This window comes from Onychomys torridus, chromosome 5 (genome assembly GCF_903995425.1).
Source record: "Onychomys torridus chromosome 5, mOncTor1.1, whole genome shotgun sequence".
In the NCBI taxonomy this organism is placed as follows: Eukaryota; Metazoa; Chordata; class Mammalia; order Rodentia; family Cricetidae; genus Onychomys; species Onychomys torridus.
The window spans coordinates 48,053,194-48,071,116 of NC_050447.1; the positions used below are offsets into that span (position 1 = coordinate 48,053,194).

The 17,923-nt window shown below is 50.8% G+C and overlaps 1 protein-coding gene across 1 annotated transcript in view; it reads left to right on the forward strand.

Moving 5' to 3' along the window:
* Crispld2 (cysteine rich secretory protein LCCL domain containing 2) overlaps nucleotides 1-17,923 on the forward strand; it is a 55,889-nt gene that overhangs the window by 28,998 nt on the left and 8,968 nt on the right. The window contains exons 8-14 of the mRNA XM_036188218.1: nucleotides 160-220; nucleotides 3,324-3,390; nucleotides 3,800-3,930; nucleotides 4,953-4,996; nucleotides 5,845-5,917; nucleotides 8,499-8,574; nucleotides 15,245-15,378. Coding sequence (XP_036044111.1) covers nucleotides 160-220; nucleotides 3,324-3,390; nucleotides 3,800-3,930; nucleotides 4,953-4,996; nucleotides 5,845-5,917; nucleotides 8,499-8,574; nucleotides 15,245-15,378 — 586 coding nt within the window. The remainder of the gene's footprint in view (nucleotides 1-159; nucleotides 221-3,323; nucleotides 3,391-3,799; nucleotides 3,931-4,952; nucleotides 4,997-5,844; nucleotides 5,918-8,498; nucleotides 8,575-15,244; nucleotides 15,379-17,923) is intronic.

The window sequence follows — 17,923 nt, forward strand, 5'->3', positions numbered from 1 at the left end:
CCTCCCACGGAAGCCCACAGCCAAGAGGTATACTGCTCTTGCTCTAGTTATGGTATGGATTCCAGAGCATTCCAGAATATCCTTTGGAATGGGGGAGCGGTCTTCTAACCCAGATTTACTCTCCTGGTCTCATGGTCCCCCTTCCCATGTCTCTCCTAGCCCAAGTAGTCCGCTGTGACACCAAGATGAAGGATACATGCAAGGGTTCCACGTGTAACAGGTGAGGAGGGCTGGGCTGGGCTGAGCAGGGCTGGGCTGGGCTGGGCTGGATTGGGCTGGATTGGGCTGGACTGGGCTGGATTGGGCTGGGCTGGGCTGGATTGGGTTGGGCTGGGCTGGGCTGGGCTGGGCTGGATTGGGCTGGGCTGAGCTGGGCTAGGCTGGGCTGAGCTAGGCTGGGCTGAGCTGGGCTGGGCTGGGCTGGGCTGGGCTGGGCTGGATTGGGCTGGATTGGGCTGGGCTGGGCTGGATTGGGCTGGGCTGGGCTGGGCTGGATTGGGCTGGGCTGGGCTGGGCTGGGATTGGGCTGGGCTGGGCTGGGCTGGGCTGGGCTGGGCTGGATTGAGCTGGGCTGGGCTGGGCTGGGCTAGCTGCCCTAGGGACCCTCCTGAGACACAATCAGTCACATGATCTGCCAAAGCCTTGCTTCCTACACTGAGCCTCCTGGAAACATGGGACAATGGTACTCATACCGTTAGCACAACACACAAACACACACCAGATTGAGCTAGAAGTTACTGTGTGCACCCAGACTGACCCTGACACTTCTTGCGCCCCCTTCCCCCCCCGCCCCCACTATGGCATTCTGCTATCCCCAACCATGACACCCACTGTCACCCACTGTCACCGCCTCAGATTGAGCCTTTGGCTGACGAATGATCTATCTCTGTCACATGTCACCAGATTTTTTTCATCTGTCATGCCTAGGGTACATGAGACATTAAGGTGGGATACCCTGTATATTAGGGAATTTTGAGCAACCTCCAACACCTTGATCTCTATCAAATGCCAGTGGGAATAACCAAAACTGGGGATAGTATCCTAAAATAACCAGTCTATCCTAAAATAACCCTGCTGGGCACACATTACTGCCGAGTGCTTTGTCTCTGGCCCAGAAAGGGCTACACCCTGCAGGGGATCTCATGAAGTGCATTATGGGAATAGTAGACATGAAACCCCTTATTGTCACCAGTGTATCTCAATCCTGATGGATGCCCGCAAGCCAGCTCTCACTTCAGTTTGTGGCTGACCCCTTGGTGTGAATCCTGCCCTTGGGGCTGGCTTCAAGCCAACCCAGGTTTAGCCAGCAGCCTGTAGTCTCTAAGGATGGGGGGGGGGACTCCCCCACAGAACATGAGTCCTGTTCCCTGAGGGGTGTTAGTCTCATCTAGGGCAGTATTTAGAGAGTGTCACTCAAGGCCTCTGCCCAGGGGTGCTGGCACAGTCTGAGTCTGTCAAGAGCTAAGGGGAGTTAATTGAAGCACCCATTGAAAGGAGAAGGTCCATATCACCCAATGGACCTGAAGTCCATTCTGTGGGAGAGTCCTTCACTCACACAAGGAGTGACATGAAACAGTAGCCAGGATGTGGCTTTCCCAGGGGCACACTCACTGGGTGTCCTGCCCAGCTGTGAAAGTCTCTGCAGTACTGTCCTCCGGGAGGAAACCATTGAGCGTTAGTGACACAAGCCAGATGTGGTGGGACGACACACCCAAACCCCAGGCGGTATTTGCTGTCTGCACTGGGTGAACTGGGTAGCGAGCAGGTACGCCTGGACCACATCTTATGAGAGCTCTGGAGTTGTCTAAGCTCAGCAGAAGATGAGGCTGCATTCCCTGGGCAGGAAGAAGCTGAGCATCTGTCTACAGAGGCTCCAGAGGCTTCCAGTCAGCCAGGGTAACACAACCCCAACCACAAACAGTGGCAGCCCAGCCTTACTGTAGAAGTAACATCCACTGGGCTTCCCCATAACCCCTGGCTTTAAAATATATTTTAACTCATTGTATAATTCAGAAAATAATAATCCATAAAGGAAAAAAAAAAAAGAAAACCAGCATCCCCAACACTCCTGAGCTTGGCATGCCCCCTCCCCATCTATATGGCTGAGGCCAGTCCTGTTCATGCGGTCACTGATCATTCTCCAAAGTCCACCAGTATTCCTCAGACCCTTCGCTGTAAGTAGCTACTGAACAAGCTGACACATGGTGACACAAAGCTATGTTTGGCTGTGCCTTTGTCCTTAAAGTCCTGGTACACTTGATGTACGGCTGGGTACTTGCTGACTTTTTTGGTTTTGTTTTGTTTTTCGAGACAGGGTTTCTCTGTGTAGCTTTGCTCCTTTCCTGGAACTCACTCTGTAGCCCAGGCTGGCCTCGAACTCACAGAGATCCGCCAGTCTCTGCCTCCCGAGTTCTGGAATCAAAGGCGTGCACCACCACCGCCTGCAAACTTGCTTACTTTTTATTCGGCTTATACATCTTTACAAGGGAAGTTGGAGGGTCTGTGGACATGAACTTGAAGGCTTTCCTGTAGGTTAGCTTTTGGTCTGTGGTGAACAGGGCCTCATTGTTTGTTAACCTCATTAAACAGCAAACCTTGGACTGGGGGAACAGCTCAGTACAGGTGAAGGCTTGTTGTGCAAGTGTGAGAACCAGAGTTCTCATGAGAAAGCTGGATGTGGGTCTGTAACCCCAGGGCTGGAGGGAGGAAGCACAGGCAGGGGGACTCCAAGTATTTACCAGCTAGTCTTCCCACCTAACCGGTGAGCCCCAGGTTCAAAGAGACTTGTCCCAAAAAATAAGGTGGAGAGTGATCAAAGAAGACATCTGGCATTGACCTTTGGCTACCATTCTCGCTCACCACACACACACACACACACACACACACACACACACACACACACACACACACGGTAGTGTACATCTGTCATCCTAATCCTGAGGAGCAGAGGCAGGAGATCATCACATATTTGAGGAGTTTCAGGCCAGCCTGGGCCACAAGGGAAGACTCAGTCCCAAAACAAACAGATGGGCTAGAGAGAGGATGGTTCAGCATTAGGAATGGCTGCTGTACATGGAGACCAGGGTTTGAATCCCAGCACGCATACTGGTGGCTCACAAACACATGTAACTGCCTCTCCAAGGGATCTAACCAGCTGTCTGGCATCTGCAGGCACCCACACATACACACAGAAACACACATAGTTGTTCATATCAGTGGGATCCATCGGTGGCATTTCTGAATTCGGTAAGAAAGCTAGTGAGGAAACACGGCAATGTCACTGGGCGATTTTACCAGCGAGCTTTTCTTTATTCACGCATCAGGTACCAGTGCCCGGCAGGCTGTCTGAACAACAAGGCGAAGGTTTTTGGATCTCTGTTTTATGAAAGTGTGAGTGTGTCCAGTGTTACTATACACGGTATATGGGGAACTCCAGCAGGTGGCTTACAGCGAATGAGATCCATAGAGACGGGTGTTCTGTCCTGGTTCAACCTGGAATGCCTGAATGGACTGACCCGCATGGACTAGTGGGTCAAATGCTGCTGAAGCCACTTCTGGGAACCAGGACTGAATGTCGCTGCAGGACTAGGGTCAGCATGCTTGGCTAGAAGGGCTTAAGCAGCTAGGCTGAGCCCTTGAGCCGTGTATGAACAAAGGTGTGGCTCAGGACGGCAGTGAATGGTTGGGTAGGGGTGTGTTTTGGTCCAACTTTTTGGCTTTTGGTTAGCCAGGGACAAGTGTCTCGGATGGTTCTGGGAGAGGAACACTGTACACGTGTGGTCTCTTTTCTGCTCTCTAGTCTTCCAGCTTATGTCGGGCTGCTGTCCACTACGGCGTCATTGATGATCGAGGTGGCCTGGTGGATGTCACCAGGAACGGGATGGTACCCTTCTTTGTCAAATCTCAAAAAAATGGCGTGGAGTCCCTGAGGTACCTGTCCTGTGTGTGGGGCTCCTGACAGGGTTCTCTTAGTGTAGAGAGCCAGGGAGCTGTCACATTGGTAAAGTGCTTCCCATGCAAACACAAGGACCTGAGTTTGATCCCCAGGATCTGTGTAAAAAACCATGTGTGGGGGCATGTACTGGTGATCCTGGCACTGGGGAGGCAGAGACAGGAGGGTCTCCGGAGCTCAGGGGCAGCTTAGCCTACCTGCTGAGTTCCAGGTAAGTACGAGACCCTGTCCCTCCACCCCTCACCCCTAAAGGGTGGATGGTGCCTGAGGCCAACCTCTGGCCTTCACATATATATGCACACACTAAGAAGTGCGCCCTCCACAAGCATGCACCCCCCCCACACACATGTTACTGAAACTTTGAGAATCATCTAAGGAAATGGGAAAACAAAAGACAACCCATGTGGTATAGTTGACTAACTCTTGAGGTCTCCAAGAGTTGGGTCACCTGTTCCATTCTGGATCTTTCTCTAGCCTTCTGACCACTGGCTCTGCTTCGTCTTATGCATTTAAAAACCTTTATTCTGTCTGAAGCAGGATCACCATGAGTTTGAGGCTAGCCCACACTATACATTCCAACCCTACTGGAACATATATCAAGAAACCAGAAAAGAAATGTATTATTCCAAGAAGGGTTCTGGCCGGGCAGTGGTGGCGCACACCTTTAATCCCAGCACTTGGGAGGCAGAGGCAGGTGGATCTCTGTGAGTTAATAAGGCCAGATTGGTCTACAAAGCGAGTTCCATGACAGCCAAAGCTACACAGAGAAACCGTGTTTTGAAAAACAAACAAACAAACAAACAAAAAAATAGGAAAGAGAGAAGAGTTCTGAAGCCTTCCCCAGACTGCTGGAAGAGTCCTTGGTGACAAGGATTATACAGTCCCACTCTAGAATACTCTAAGCTCTTCACGTTCCCATGCATGCTTCAGACAGGGCAGTGTGAGGCATGTGGGCTGGTAGGAGTACCCTGTATGCACTGACTCATGTTTTTCTTTTCAGCAAATACAAGCCTTCTAGCTCCTTCACGGTGTCGAAAGTGAAAGGTAAGCAAGCCAGGCCCCGAGGGAGTAGAATGATGTGTGGGGGGTGCTTGGGACTTCCCAGGGAATCTCCCTCCCTTTGGTGTGTGCTTTGTACTTATTTCAGCTTGAGCCATGGTTCCCAGGAAGGCTCTGTCAGGAGGCTTCAGAGAGGCCATTTCTCTCCCTTCCTTCCTTCCTCCCTCCCTCTCTCCCTCCCTTCCTCCCTCCCTCTCTCCCTTCCTCCCTCCCTTCTTTCCTTCCTCCCTTCCTTTTTTTGTTTTGTTTTCTTTTATTTTTTTTGGTTTTCCAAGACAGGGTTTCTCTGCGTAGCCCTGGCTGTCCTGGCACTCACTCTGTAGACCAGGCTGGCCTTGAACTCAGAGATTTGCCTGGCTCTGCCTCCACCACCCCTTGGTCTCTCACTGGTTTCTAAGCATATTTAGATTTGAACCTGGCTCTAAAAGGCTGAGCCAGAAACACGGGGCATGGCAGCTACATGAATACCATAGTCATGGTTGGCGTCAGGTCTGCTGTTTAAAGTCCTCGATGGGCAGAATCACTATCCTGGCAGGGATAGATATCAGGGAGGTCAGAATCTGAGGCAGGAGCTAGCGATCAGGCCATTGTGGCCACTAGGACCCCCCAGTTTCTCCACGTGTAGACACAGAATCACACTTGGGATGGTCAAAGTTGGCTGAGCAGGGGGCAGGTTTCGCAAGCAAGATTCAGTGTTCAAATGGCAAGTATGAGACTCTCATGGAGAGAGCAGGAGAGATGTAGGCACCTGCAGACACCCTGGGCTGTGGGGCTGTCTCTGCTCTGTTGACCTGTGACCTCTGTTGACCTGACACTTTGTCTCCTGTTCTCAGAAAAGGGTGTGGACTGCCACACCACGGTTGCACAACTCTGCCCCTTTGAGAAGCCGGCCACCCACTGCCCGAGGTAAGAGGGACTGAGGCCTCTCTCCTGAGGTGTCTTCCTACAGGTCTGCCTGGGGTATGGCTCTGTCTATGCCAGGCATGAGTAGAAGGCTGTGTGCCGAAGTGTACCTAGAACTCAGTTGTTTATCTAAGCTGGAGACAGCTAACACCCACCCTAAGTCTTCCTGCTCCTTACGAGGGGCAGGTTAAGATCACTAAATACCGGGGCCTTCCACAGACACCAGAGCCTCAGTGGAGAGAGCTTTCAGCTTGGGAGCCTCCCTACCCCAGCTTTGGTGAACGTAACAGAAAGCAACCGTATCTGGCTGAGCCTTGACTCACCAGAAAGGGGTCTCCTGGTCCTGGGGACTCACATCTCTAAAGTTCCCACAGAGTCCCTTGGACAGGGACACAGAAATGTATGCCCCGCCCCGCCCCCCCCCCCCCCACTCAGCAGAGCCTGGATGTACCTGCTTGTTACAAGTTGCTCCATGTTAGAAAATACAGCCAAGAGAGGATGACCTCCAGCCAGAGCAGGACTCAGCCCCACAGTAGCTACAGTGTGGTGGTGTCCAACATCCTGAGATAGACAGCTGCCTCTAGCGCAGGGTAGTATGCTGTCCCAGGAGCCCTGGGGCCTGGAGACTGGATTCTGGAAGGGACAGTGGATAGAGCATCTCCCTACCCCCACCTCTGGGTCTGCACAGGGGGAAAGCCTACAAAGATGCTGTTAGGGAGACAATTCTGGCTCGAGCAGTCAAGGAAACATCACAGCAATTTAGTGGATTCCTTGAGTGTTACAGAGAAACAGAAGGAGAGGGCAGGAAACACAAATAAAGAAAATCATGTGTCCATGAAACTTTCTGACCTGACACCCCCAGGAGTCGGCAGGATTGGGAGTTCTTAGACTCACAAACTGTTTTTTAAATCTACACCCCCATCCCCACCCCACCCCGTGTGCACACACACAACACATACTACATATACCACAAACAAACTTACACAACATATACCCCATACATTCCACACCACACACCCCATACCCCCACACACCCCCAAACACACAATTTCCCTGCCTGCTCCTTCCCTTTCTCCTCAGGAGCTGCCTCAGCCAGGCTGATTGGCTTCCTTCCTGCCAAGCATCCTGCCTGTCTCTGGGCCAAGTGGCTTTCAGCCGCCATCTTAGCTTCCTGGTCCCTGGGCTCAGCCTGTGGTAAACTGTTGCAGACAGACACAAAAGGCCTTTTCTTAGGCCAAGCTCATGCTTTTCTCTCTGGCATGGGGCTTGCCAGCCACCTGGGCCCGCCCATTTCCAGTCCGAGGAGCCCTCTTCATTCCCCGAGGGCCATCCGTTGGGCTGAGGCCACCAGTGCCATGGAAATCTAACCCTTTCTGCCTCACGTTATCTGTGCCCTTCTGGGAATATTCGGAGTCACTGAGGTGAGGGCCCTCCACCCTTCTTCCTTCCCCACATAGGGAAGTGGCCTTAAAAACTCCATTGATAACGATCTGTGTTCTACACCCACAGCACACCCCGCCAACACCCAGAGAAAGAAGGTGCAATCCTATAGCCCAACACGCCTCTCCTGGGGCCTAACTCCTCTGCTTTATTTCTCTGTGACCTTCTCTATGGGATTCTCAAGTTCTACATGCATGGTTAAATAAAGACAAGGATGTGTTTACCATGGCTGCCGTGGGGACAGTCGTCTCCTTCCCTTCTGGGCTTGATCCTGTGCCCTGTATGTGCGAGGAAATGCTTCACCCCTGAGCTGTGATTCCCAGGCCTCTGTGCTGTCTTTTCTAAAGTGCAAGCTGGAGACTAGCAAGATGGCTCAATGGGTAAAGGCACTTGTCGCCAAGTCTGACAACCTGAGTTCGATCCCCAGGACCCATGTGGTGGGAGAACAGACACCTGTGGGCTGTCCTCTGGCCTCTACACATATGTCATGGCATGTTTGAGTTCACTCTCACACACACACACACACACACACACACACACACACACACCCATACACACACATATACACACAACACATACACACACACACACATATACATACACATACATACACACACATACACACACCCATACACCCATACACACACACACACACACACACACATATACACATACATACAGCACACACACACATACATACACACACCCATACACACACATATACACACAACACATACACACACACACATATACATACACATACATACACACACATACACACACCCATACACCCATATACACACACATAACATATACACACACATATACACACACACATATATACACATACATACAACACACACATATACATACACATATATACACACACATACACACACCCATACACCCATATACACACACACATATATACACATACATACAATACACACACACACACACACACACACACACACACACACACACACACAGAGCAAATAAAAATGTGATGAAGAGAAAGAGCAAGACAGTATGGTAGTTTTGTTTCCTCATTTAAAGGACATGAGTCTGAAAGCTCAGACAAGGAGTGAGTCCAGGAAGCCATCTCCTGCTGGCCCTCACTCCCTATATCGCTTCTCATTTCCAGAGTCCAGTGTCCTGCACGCTGTGGAGAAGAGCCATCCTATTGGGCCCCTGTGTTCGGAACCAACATCTATGCTGATGTGAGTAGGCCAGCTTCCTCAGCCGTCGCCTCAGAAACCTAGTCCCAAGGTGTGGAAGCCGTGACCTGAGAGTCCCTGACACGGCCTCTGGTTACATGCAGCCCACCTGTCCCTGCAGCCATGGCCTCAGTGTCCCCTTCAGACGGGTCAGACTCCCACCCATCTCAAGCACACGTCTCCTCTTATGGAAAAGGTCTTTCCTGGTTTGAAGGTCTTTGTGTTCCACAGACTTTACTTTCTCAGATATTTAATCATTACGGTAGTTAGGCTTTCTATTGCTGCCCAAAGCAACTTGGGGAAAAAAGGGTTTATTTCAGTTTACACCTCCCAGGTCACACCCTGTCACAGAGGGAAGTCAGGGCAGGTATCTGGAGAAAGAGCCAACTGACTACCACTTACAGGCTTCATGGTTTGCTCCTTTGCTTTCTTTCTTTTTTTTTTTTTTTACATTAAAGGTTTTTTTTTTTTTTTTTTGTTTTTTTTTTTTAAGATTTATTTATTTATTATGTATACAGAAGAGGGCACCAGATCTCATTGCAGATGGTTGTGAGCCACCATGTGGGTGCTGGGAATTGAACTCAGGACCTCTGGAAGAGCATTCAGTGCTCTTAACCTCTGAGCTATCTCTCCAGCCCCTCATTTGCTTTCTTATATAACTCAGGACCGTCTGCCCGGGCCAGGCACTGACCCTAGTGAGCTGGGCGCTCCCACATCCATCATTGACCAAGAAAATGCCCTCCAGACTTGCCCACAGCTTCTCAGCTGAGGCCCCTCTTCCCAGATGACTCCGGCTTGTGTCAAGTTGGCAGCCAACTAGCCAGGACAGTCACCTCAGTCACCTTTCCCTTTGTCTGTACTCTTCTGATAGGTGTTGGTTAGCCCCTCACTGTTTTGTTTGGCCTTGCAGGCTCTGAACTATAAGCCCACAGGAAAAAAACAAACAACAAATTTGCTCTGGCAAGACCCTAGAACGCTCGTTGGCCCCTTTGTCCCATCTTCTCTCCTAACTTTGATGGAAAGGCTCAGTTTTCCTTTGTTGACTTTCAGAGCTCAGCCTGTTCCCTCTGGTGTCCAGGGTTTAGGGACACAGTGACCCAGAAGGTTCGAGCCCCCCACCCCCGGCTGCCCACAGGCTATGTAATCCCTCTGAGTTCTTTTCCTCTTTGTGAGTGGAAATCCTAGAGCCAGCCAGACTTGTCTCAGCCCAGGGCATCTTCTAGCGCTAAAAGGTGACGTCAGCTGGTCGTATCATTTGTCTCCAGCTAATGCATGGCTCACACTTTCCCCAGCCTGTCAATGGTTTGCTCCCATCACCGCCATCTTTACGTCCAGCTGCCTTCAATTGTCCCAGATTCCTGTAACTGTGAAGTCACTTGGTTCCATAAGGCCAGAGTGGCCTTCATGACTAAGCTTTTTCCCTTGTCTTTTTTTCTTTTTTCTTTATGAGCTTTAAAAAAAAAAAAAACTTCTGGAAAGCTGTTTAGCTGAAATTAAGTTCTAAAGGCTAGAATTTTTATGTAGACGTAAAATGTGTGTTGATTATTGTAGTTCACCTAGTATGAAGCTATGAGTTCCATCCTCATAACTAAAAGAAAAGAAACAGAAAAGAGAAAACAAAGCAAAATAAGCCCCAGATTGTGATTTTTAAAAATGTTTTCAAAATAAAAGAATGAGCAAACTATTTCAACCAGATACAAACCATTTAAAAAGTTGCCATGTTATTAGCTGACAAAATAAAACTCAGATTTAAACATACTGAATGGAACAAAACAATCCTTCAGGGTTGGGGATTTAGCTCAGTGGTAGAGCGCTTGCCTAGCAAGTGCAAGGCCCTGGGTTTGGTCCTCAGCTCCGACAAAATAAATAAACAAACAAATAAATAATCCTTTATGCAAGAGCACAAGAGAGGCAGTTTATGAAGATATGAAAATCAAATCTGTAGGGACCAAAGAACATAGCAACTAAACACATAAAGCAAAAAAAAAAAAAAAGTTAGAAATCCAAAGCAAGGGTGCGTCACTCTTCTCCCGTACATGGGGCTGTGTGATGATAATGCTGCAAAGATTTTTATTCAGTACCTGCTGTGTTTCAAGCTTTTTTTTTTTTTTTTTTAAATACTTTGTTTAAGAATCCTTATCATTTTGCCAAGGGGGAAAATAAGGCTCCGAACAGCCTGACTCAAGTCCCACCTCGAACGAACACATGGCAAAGTGAGATGGTTTGTGCTCACTCTCCCTCTCCTCCTATTCTGCCTTGTTTCTGCTTCCCATACCTCCAGCAGCAGGAGCAGGCACCTACCTGAGGGAAGCCTTTAATGAGTATCTGCTTGGGCTTTGAGCCTTGGGAGCGGCGGGGCTTCTGTCTTGGCCTAGCACTCAGTAATGGCTCGGTATCAAACAACAACAGAAAAAGATACTGCAGTCATTGATGCTAAAAACCCTTTGAAAAGAAGGTAGTAAGGGAAGGGTGTGTGTGTGTGTGAAGACAGAGAGAGGGCTTCAGGCAGGAGGGAGGAAGAACAGCTCCATCCCCAGGCTCTGCTGGCCTGTGTTTCTAGGTCACTTTGTATTCTGGGAAATGATGCTGCCTCTTGGAAAATGTCTGTTTAGCTAAGAGATTTATTTTGGGAGTGTAGTCTCCAGACCTTTGAAGGGCCTCCGAGTGCCACGGATACAGCCTTTTGCAGAGTGCCTGTCCTGGCGGCAGCTCCCTTTGTGGTGAGCTGCAGGCAGGATTGTCCGGGTGTGGCTCAGACAGCAGAGCCGAGGTCTGGAGGCCCTAGCTGGCCCAGCCAGGGGAGTTCTCCACAGTCTTTCCCCACTGAGCCTCAGTTTCCTTTACCCATCCTTCTGGCCTCATCTACTGCTCAAGCAAACTCCTGCTGTGTGGGCATCAGGATCCCGGAGAGGAGCCGTGTTTAGATGGGTCTCCCATCCCCTCCTCAGCTGTCTTGATCCAGTGGACCTGAGTAGAGCTGCAGAATCTGTGTTTGAACACCTTCCCAGGGGCCATGGCTGCTGGTGGTTATGGCTTGCTGCTGAAGGTCCTTGGTGGTCAAGGATAGTCCTTGAGAGTTTGGGGTCCTGGGGATGGTGACCATGGGCTTGGCAGTTCCTGTCCTTTGCCTATGGCAGTTCCTGTGCACCTGGTCATGTGCAGTCCTGAACCTCGCTTTGAGGAACACCATAGCCTTTGTTCTTTATTGTCCATGTCTGTGGGATCATGGCTCTGCTGTCCTTCTTGAGTGAGTGTGGGGAGGTTGTTTAGCTCCTGGCCCTCCATCTCCCATCTGCTGAGACCATTACCTTGAGGGCCCATGAAGTCAGAGTAAGTGACAGGCTGGGCACAGCTCCAGTGTCACAGTGAGCAATGGGTACAGGCCATCCTGGGTCCCACAGCTACCAAATACCAGGACAGGCTGATGAGCCTCTAGGCTCACAGGGGTTGTTATGAAATGGCCCAGAATTATTGTTGAAGCAGATAGTGAGCACCCCCTACATGTGGTGGGAAAGGCAGGGGCAGGAAAGATGTGGGGAGTGGGAAGAAGAGGGAATGTGTCTGTCTATCAGTAGTCAGAGATGTGAGCATCTCCAGGCGTGCGATGTGAGGACAGCCTGCCATGCGTGAATGTTTCATCCAGGAAATGTGGGCGTCATGGTATCTGGAACCCTCCAGGGAGGGGGTGAAGGGCTGTCCCTGAGGCTGCAGCCATAGCCCCTTGGCCTCCTTGGGGTAAGTGTGCAACCCCAGGGGACTTGGGGAATACTAAGAGGCCTTTCCTGGCATTTGCCCCAGTGAGAACTGACGCCTTGCTTCTGGAAATGGCAGTCCCTAGACAAGATGAGCATCAATGAGGGAGAGACATAGTGATTGGCCGTTGTCAGTCGGCACAATAAGTGATTTGTGTCCACTCATGTCCGCCTCCGAGAAGTAGTTTCTGGGGACTCTGAAACTGAATGACTTGATGTCACAAGTGTCCCTTTGGAGGCAAATGTGGTCTGTTGCCTCTTAACCTTTCAAAGCACAAATCTCTTTGGGATTTGGAAGCTGTGGATCCTTCTTCAAGGGAAGAAAATAAAAAATGCTTCTCCATGAAGACAGGATGACCGGCCGTCCTGCCGTGTTCAGGATTGGAACCAGACCCTGCCAATCGCCAATCAGCTCTTCCTGGCCTCAAAGCTTCTTCCCAGGACCACTTGGGACTAACCGTTCTGTTTGCACCATTTTTTGACTGAAGAAGGCATGAAGTATCTCCACAGTATTAAAGACCGGGCCTTTGGTTTTTGAGTTGGATGTGGGAGTGTCCGAGGGACTCCTGGACTGCTCAGTTTTTTACAGAACTGGCCAGCAGGGAGGGTGACTTTTCCTGAAGAGACCATGTGATGTTGACTCCCCAAAATGGAGAGGTCACCCATAGACCAAAGAAAGAATTACATCTAGGTTCAGCCTGGTGAACCAGTGAGGTTTTTTTGGGTTACTTATGGCACTGTGGGTGACTCACGAATCACCAGGAAGTCACAGTGATGGTGTTTAGGCAGCCATACTAGTGAAGAGTCCCCCTGGGTGACTCACAATTATACAGGAAGAGACCCCTCCCAGTCCACTCTTTATCTTCTGAATAACCTCAAGAAGCAGGGGTTCTTGAAGGATCCTGGGAGTCTCCTTCCCTTCATTTGGGAATGTTCACAGGCCAGATCATGTGAGGGTCTCATGTAATGATCACAGCTGCTCTGACTGAAGATGGCCATGGTCAATCCAACCTGGAGGAAATGACCACACACCTTCTTAGGCATCAGTGACTCTTGGAAGTCTATGTTTTGGAGGATGGACATCACCCAGCCTGGAAAAGGGTCTCCAAGGAGTCCTTGGTCACAGTTCTGGGAGGCCAAACTCCAGGATGTGACCCTCCACTCACATACCTCTGGAGACTGTGGGTTGTGTTGCTGACTCCATTTTTCAGTGCGGCAAGAGGACAACAGAGCCAGTGCCCTGGCTTCTACTAGTCTCTCCAGGCCACCTACATGCCTTGGCTCCCGGCCTATTCAAAATCAACAAAGCCAGAGGAGTCTTATGTGCTCCAGCTCTGGGCCCCCGCCCTGTTACAGGACTCCACGATGTTACTGGGCCCCTGGGATAAGTCCGGTAATCTCCCATCCCAACACCCTTAACTTAATCCCATCTGCAAAGCCCCTTCTGCGGTTCATGGGTCTGGGGATTAGGCTGTGGTCATCTCTGGGGACCATTGTTTTGCTGACCACAGAAGCAGACCCTGCCCTCACCCTGGCTTTAGTTGGCGCCTACAGTTCTCAAGGGGCTTTGGCAAAGTGACTGACCCCATGTGCCCAGCTTGCTGGCCTGAGAAATGGGAAGAATGGTTACCACCTGCCTCATTAGATCAAATGGGATCATAGGCCACAGCCAGAACTGAGATTCACTCAGGGCTAGCGTGTGTTCACACCAGGCAGGAGATAGTTCAGCCTCAGTGTGTGCAGCTGAGACCTCCAGGAAGGAGGTTAAGATCCCTGGGCATCATCTTCACCACAAGATTGCAGCTGGTCTCGTGGTACAGCCAAGACAAAGACCACAGTCTGGGGTGCAGTTCCGGGGCAGGGTACTTGGTTGGCACATGCAAGGTTTCAGGTTCCATCTCCATGGAGCACATAGGGAGAAGAGGTGGAATCCACAATCTAAACCACAAGGCTGCTGCAGCCTGAGGAAAACACCGTGGACATGGCTAGGGAGGTGACGCGGCTGTTCTCAGCCTTAATGGACCCTTGGCTGGGACCACCTTGGATGGTCCTGCCTCTGGATGAAAAGTGGATAGATGTGTCCTGCCTGTCTTCTATCCAATGTGCCAAGACCCCGATGGACCTTGAACTCAGAGCCTCATCACCCAGCCCCAAGTCACCCGAGGTCTAGAAAACGGAACACCCACCAGGCGGTGGTGGCGCACGCCTGTAATCCCAGCACTCGGGAGGCAGAGGCAGGTGGATCTCTGTGAGTTCGAGGCCAGCCTGGTCTACAGAGCTAGTCCAGGACAGGCTCCAAAGCTACAGAGAAACCCTGTCTCGAAAAACCAAAAAAAAAGAAAGAAAACAGAAGACCCCCATACCAGCCTGAGCCCTAGTGTGTCCTAGGCATCTGAGAGTGCCCATCTGTGTCCACACTGCCCTGATTCACTGCATCCCAGCCATCCTAGGCTCCTTTCTCCTCCTGGGACATGATGTGTTCACCCCTACCTCAGGACCTTTGCACAGTCTGCGCTCTCTGCCTAGAATGTGATGTTTACCGATAGCCACACAGCTGTGACTGGAGCTTCTCTGTCACCAGCCTGCCCACTGCTGCTCTAAAGCGGCTTCTTCCAGCCAGCCACCTCCCCTAATCTAACTTGACTTTCCTCGTCGACCTCACTTGTGCGTTTATTCGCTCCCTTGACTCCATGGAAGCAGGGTCTTCGCTTGGTGGGTCTGTGAAACCCCGCAGGGTCAGGCACCGTGTGGCTGCTCAGATAGCTGCTTGTGGAAAGAGAGGGGAGTTTGTGGATGACAGTGGCAGTTCTCTAAGGGGCACTCAGGAGCCAAGGTGGTACGGGCTGTTTCCTGGAGTCAGTGCGGTCGGCGGCACCAGGTGCCCAGGTGTTGGCACTAACCGCAGCCTCCTGTCCTTGCAGACTTCCAGCATTTGCAAGGCGGCCGTGCATGCAGGTGTCATCAGCGACGAGAGTGGTGGCTATGCAGATGTGATGCCCGTGGACAAAAAGAAGAGCTACGTGGGCTCGCTCAGGAATGGGGTGCAGTCAGAGAGGTAGGGCTGGCCCTCGGGCCCAGCGGCTCCTTACTTTTCAAAGCTGGTTTGGTCTTGGTTGCCACAGTGTCCAGGTCGAGTCTGGGATTCTCTTTCTCTCTCTCTGTCTCTCTCTCTCTTTTGGTTTTTCAGGACAGAGTTTCCCCGTGTAGTTTCGGTGCCTGTCCTGGATCTCACTCTGTAGACCAGGCTGGCCTCGAACTCATAGAGATCCGCCTGGCTCTGCCTCCCGAGTGCTGGGATTAAAGGCGTGCGCCACCACCGCCCGGCGATTCTCTTTTGTTTTCCAAGAAGTTTTCTTTTCCTATTTCTGATGCATACTTTGTGAAAAGTGTAGAAATTTTAGATATGTCCAAAGCAAAACATCCATCTGCTGTCCATCACCTAGGAAAATTGCTGCACATTTTTTTTTGTTTTTTTTTTGGTGTGTGGGCTTCTAGTTACTCCTCATGTGTGCACTGCATGTGCATATGTGTCTGTGTGTATATGTGTACATATGTGCATGGGTATGTAGGGGTGTGTGTATGTGTGTGTCTGTGTGTATATGTGCACATATGTGCATGGGTATGTAGGGGTGTGTGTGTGTATGTGTGTGTGTGTGAGGGTGTGTGTGTGTGTGCATATTTATTCCACGAGACATAGGGCGCCCAGGTCTAGTTTCCCAACAGCTCTGAAAGCTGCACACGAATGCAGCGCCCTGGGGACTGTCACTATTTCCAGCCCTGTCTGTAACCCATACCTGCCTGATGGAGGCTGGCCTGTCTCCTCAGCCTGGGGGCTGGCCTGTCACCTCAGCCTGGGAGCTGGTCTTGCTAAGTTTTTTGTTTGTTTTTTATCTCTGTGAAGTGAGTATAACAGGACCAAGTAATTGTGATGCCCAGCAGTTCTGCCAGCCTCCCCCACCTCATAGGATTGATGATAAGAGTCACTGACAGGGAGGGCCTGGTGGTGACAGGCAGGAAGTAAGGGCCATGCTGACGGTTCTGGGTTTTCTCTTGTGCAATCACTGGCCTGACTTCCTGCCTCTGCTGTGTCTGTTGGCTGCAGTATGGGGCAGTGTTAGGCGCACATGGCTCTGGGCACTTTACCACTGAGGTCTAGGGCTGTTTCCACTTTGAGGCTTGAGCTACAGTGATAAGCACCCTTCTTGTGGGACACTGGCACATCCCCCAGGTGTACTCTCAGATCCCCTGCTGACCTCGGAGTCCTTATCATGGCTTTCTAGAATGTTCTCCAGAACAGCCTTTGTTTCAGGCTGCCAGGCTGTTTTGTTCATGTGACCCTATTCCGTGGAAATGGATTTCGAAGACCCATTTCCCCTGTGGTTTCCTCTTGAGGGCACTAACTTCAGAGACGCCCCACCCCCACCCCCACCCAGCCTTGGCCTATAAGGTGGGAGGGATACTCTATCCCTGGGGCAGATAGAGTTGAGGACCTGGCTCACATTACTACATTCTGGCTGCCATGACCTTTCTTTCTCATGATTCTGGAGGCCACAGAGGTGTGAGCACACTCCTTGTCTTGTGAGGCCATGGATAGTTAGTTGCTTCTTGTGTTTTCATGTGTCCCAGGCCTGTCTTTCTCCCAGGCTGTGGGAGGGGTCTTGTGAATCCTGTAACTCTCAGGAGCTTCCTAAGCCTTGTGAGGCTCCTTCTTGCTTCCAGGAGAGAAAGTTCTGATTGGGAAATAAAAGCTACAGCAGAGTGGCCCTTAGTGAGTGGATGATGGGCTCCAAGGCCCCTGGCTACTCCAGTCTGTTCTGAACCCTGAGGCACTGGATCGTTTCACAGGGCCGGATGTCTCTAGTTCAGGAAACACCCATGTGAATTGGCTCTCAGAGTGGCACAAAGCCCTTACACATACTTGGGCTTTTTTTTTTTTTTTTTCTTCCTTTCAAGATAAGGTTTTTCTGCTTAGCTCTTGCTGTCCCAGACCTCAATTTGTAGACCAGGCTGGCCTCAGACTCACAGAGATCTGTCTGCCCCTGCTTCCTGAGTGCTGGGATTAAAGATGTGCGCCACCACCGCCCAGCTACCAGTGGGCTCTTTAGTCCCTTCTCACCCTTGTGGCTTCCTCCCCATGGGAAGCCCTCACATTCCCAGGCACTGGATCCAGCAAGGGGGCATGAAGCTGGACCTCTGTCCTGTGATGCAGGCCTGGACACCTGGTAGAGACAGACAGAAGTGAGACCCAGGGGCAGAGCAGGTCTGCTGTGGAGGAATGAGAAGCCTGGGCCCTCCTTGGCAGCAAGACTCCAGCAGAGACACTTTCTTTGAGTGTGGCAGTGCTCTGGCCTCCTCTTGTGTCTGAAGGCCTCAGCCACCCTTGACGCATGAAGTGACGTGGCTGGGGACTCTCTATAACCGGACCAGTGAGCTGCAGGAACCAGTGTCAGAGCAGGAGAGTGGATCAGTTCCCAGAGGCTGCTGAGAACTTGGAGGGGTCACAGATGGTCCCAATGGTCATTAAGGCATAGGACATTCTATGGCCAGTGTTTTCCAAATAGCGTTTTATTGCTAATTAAAATAACTGTATTTATTTTTAT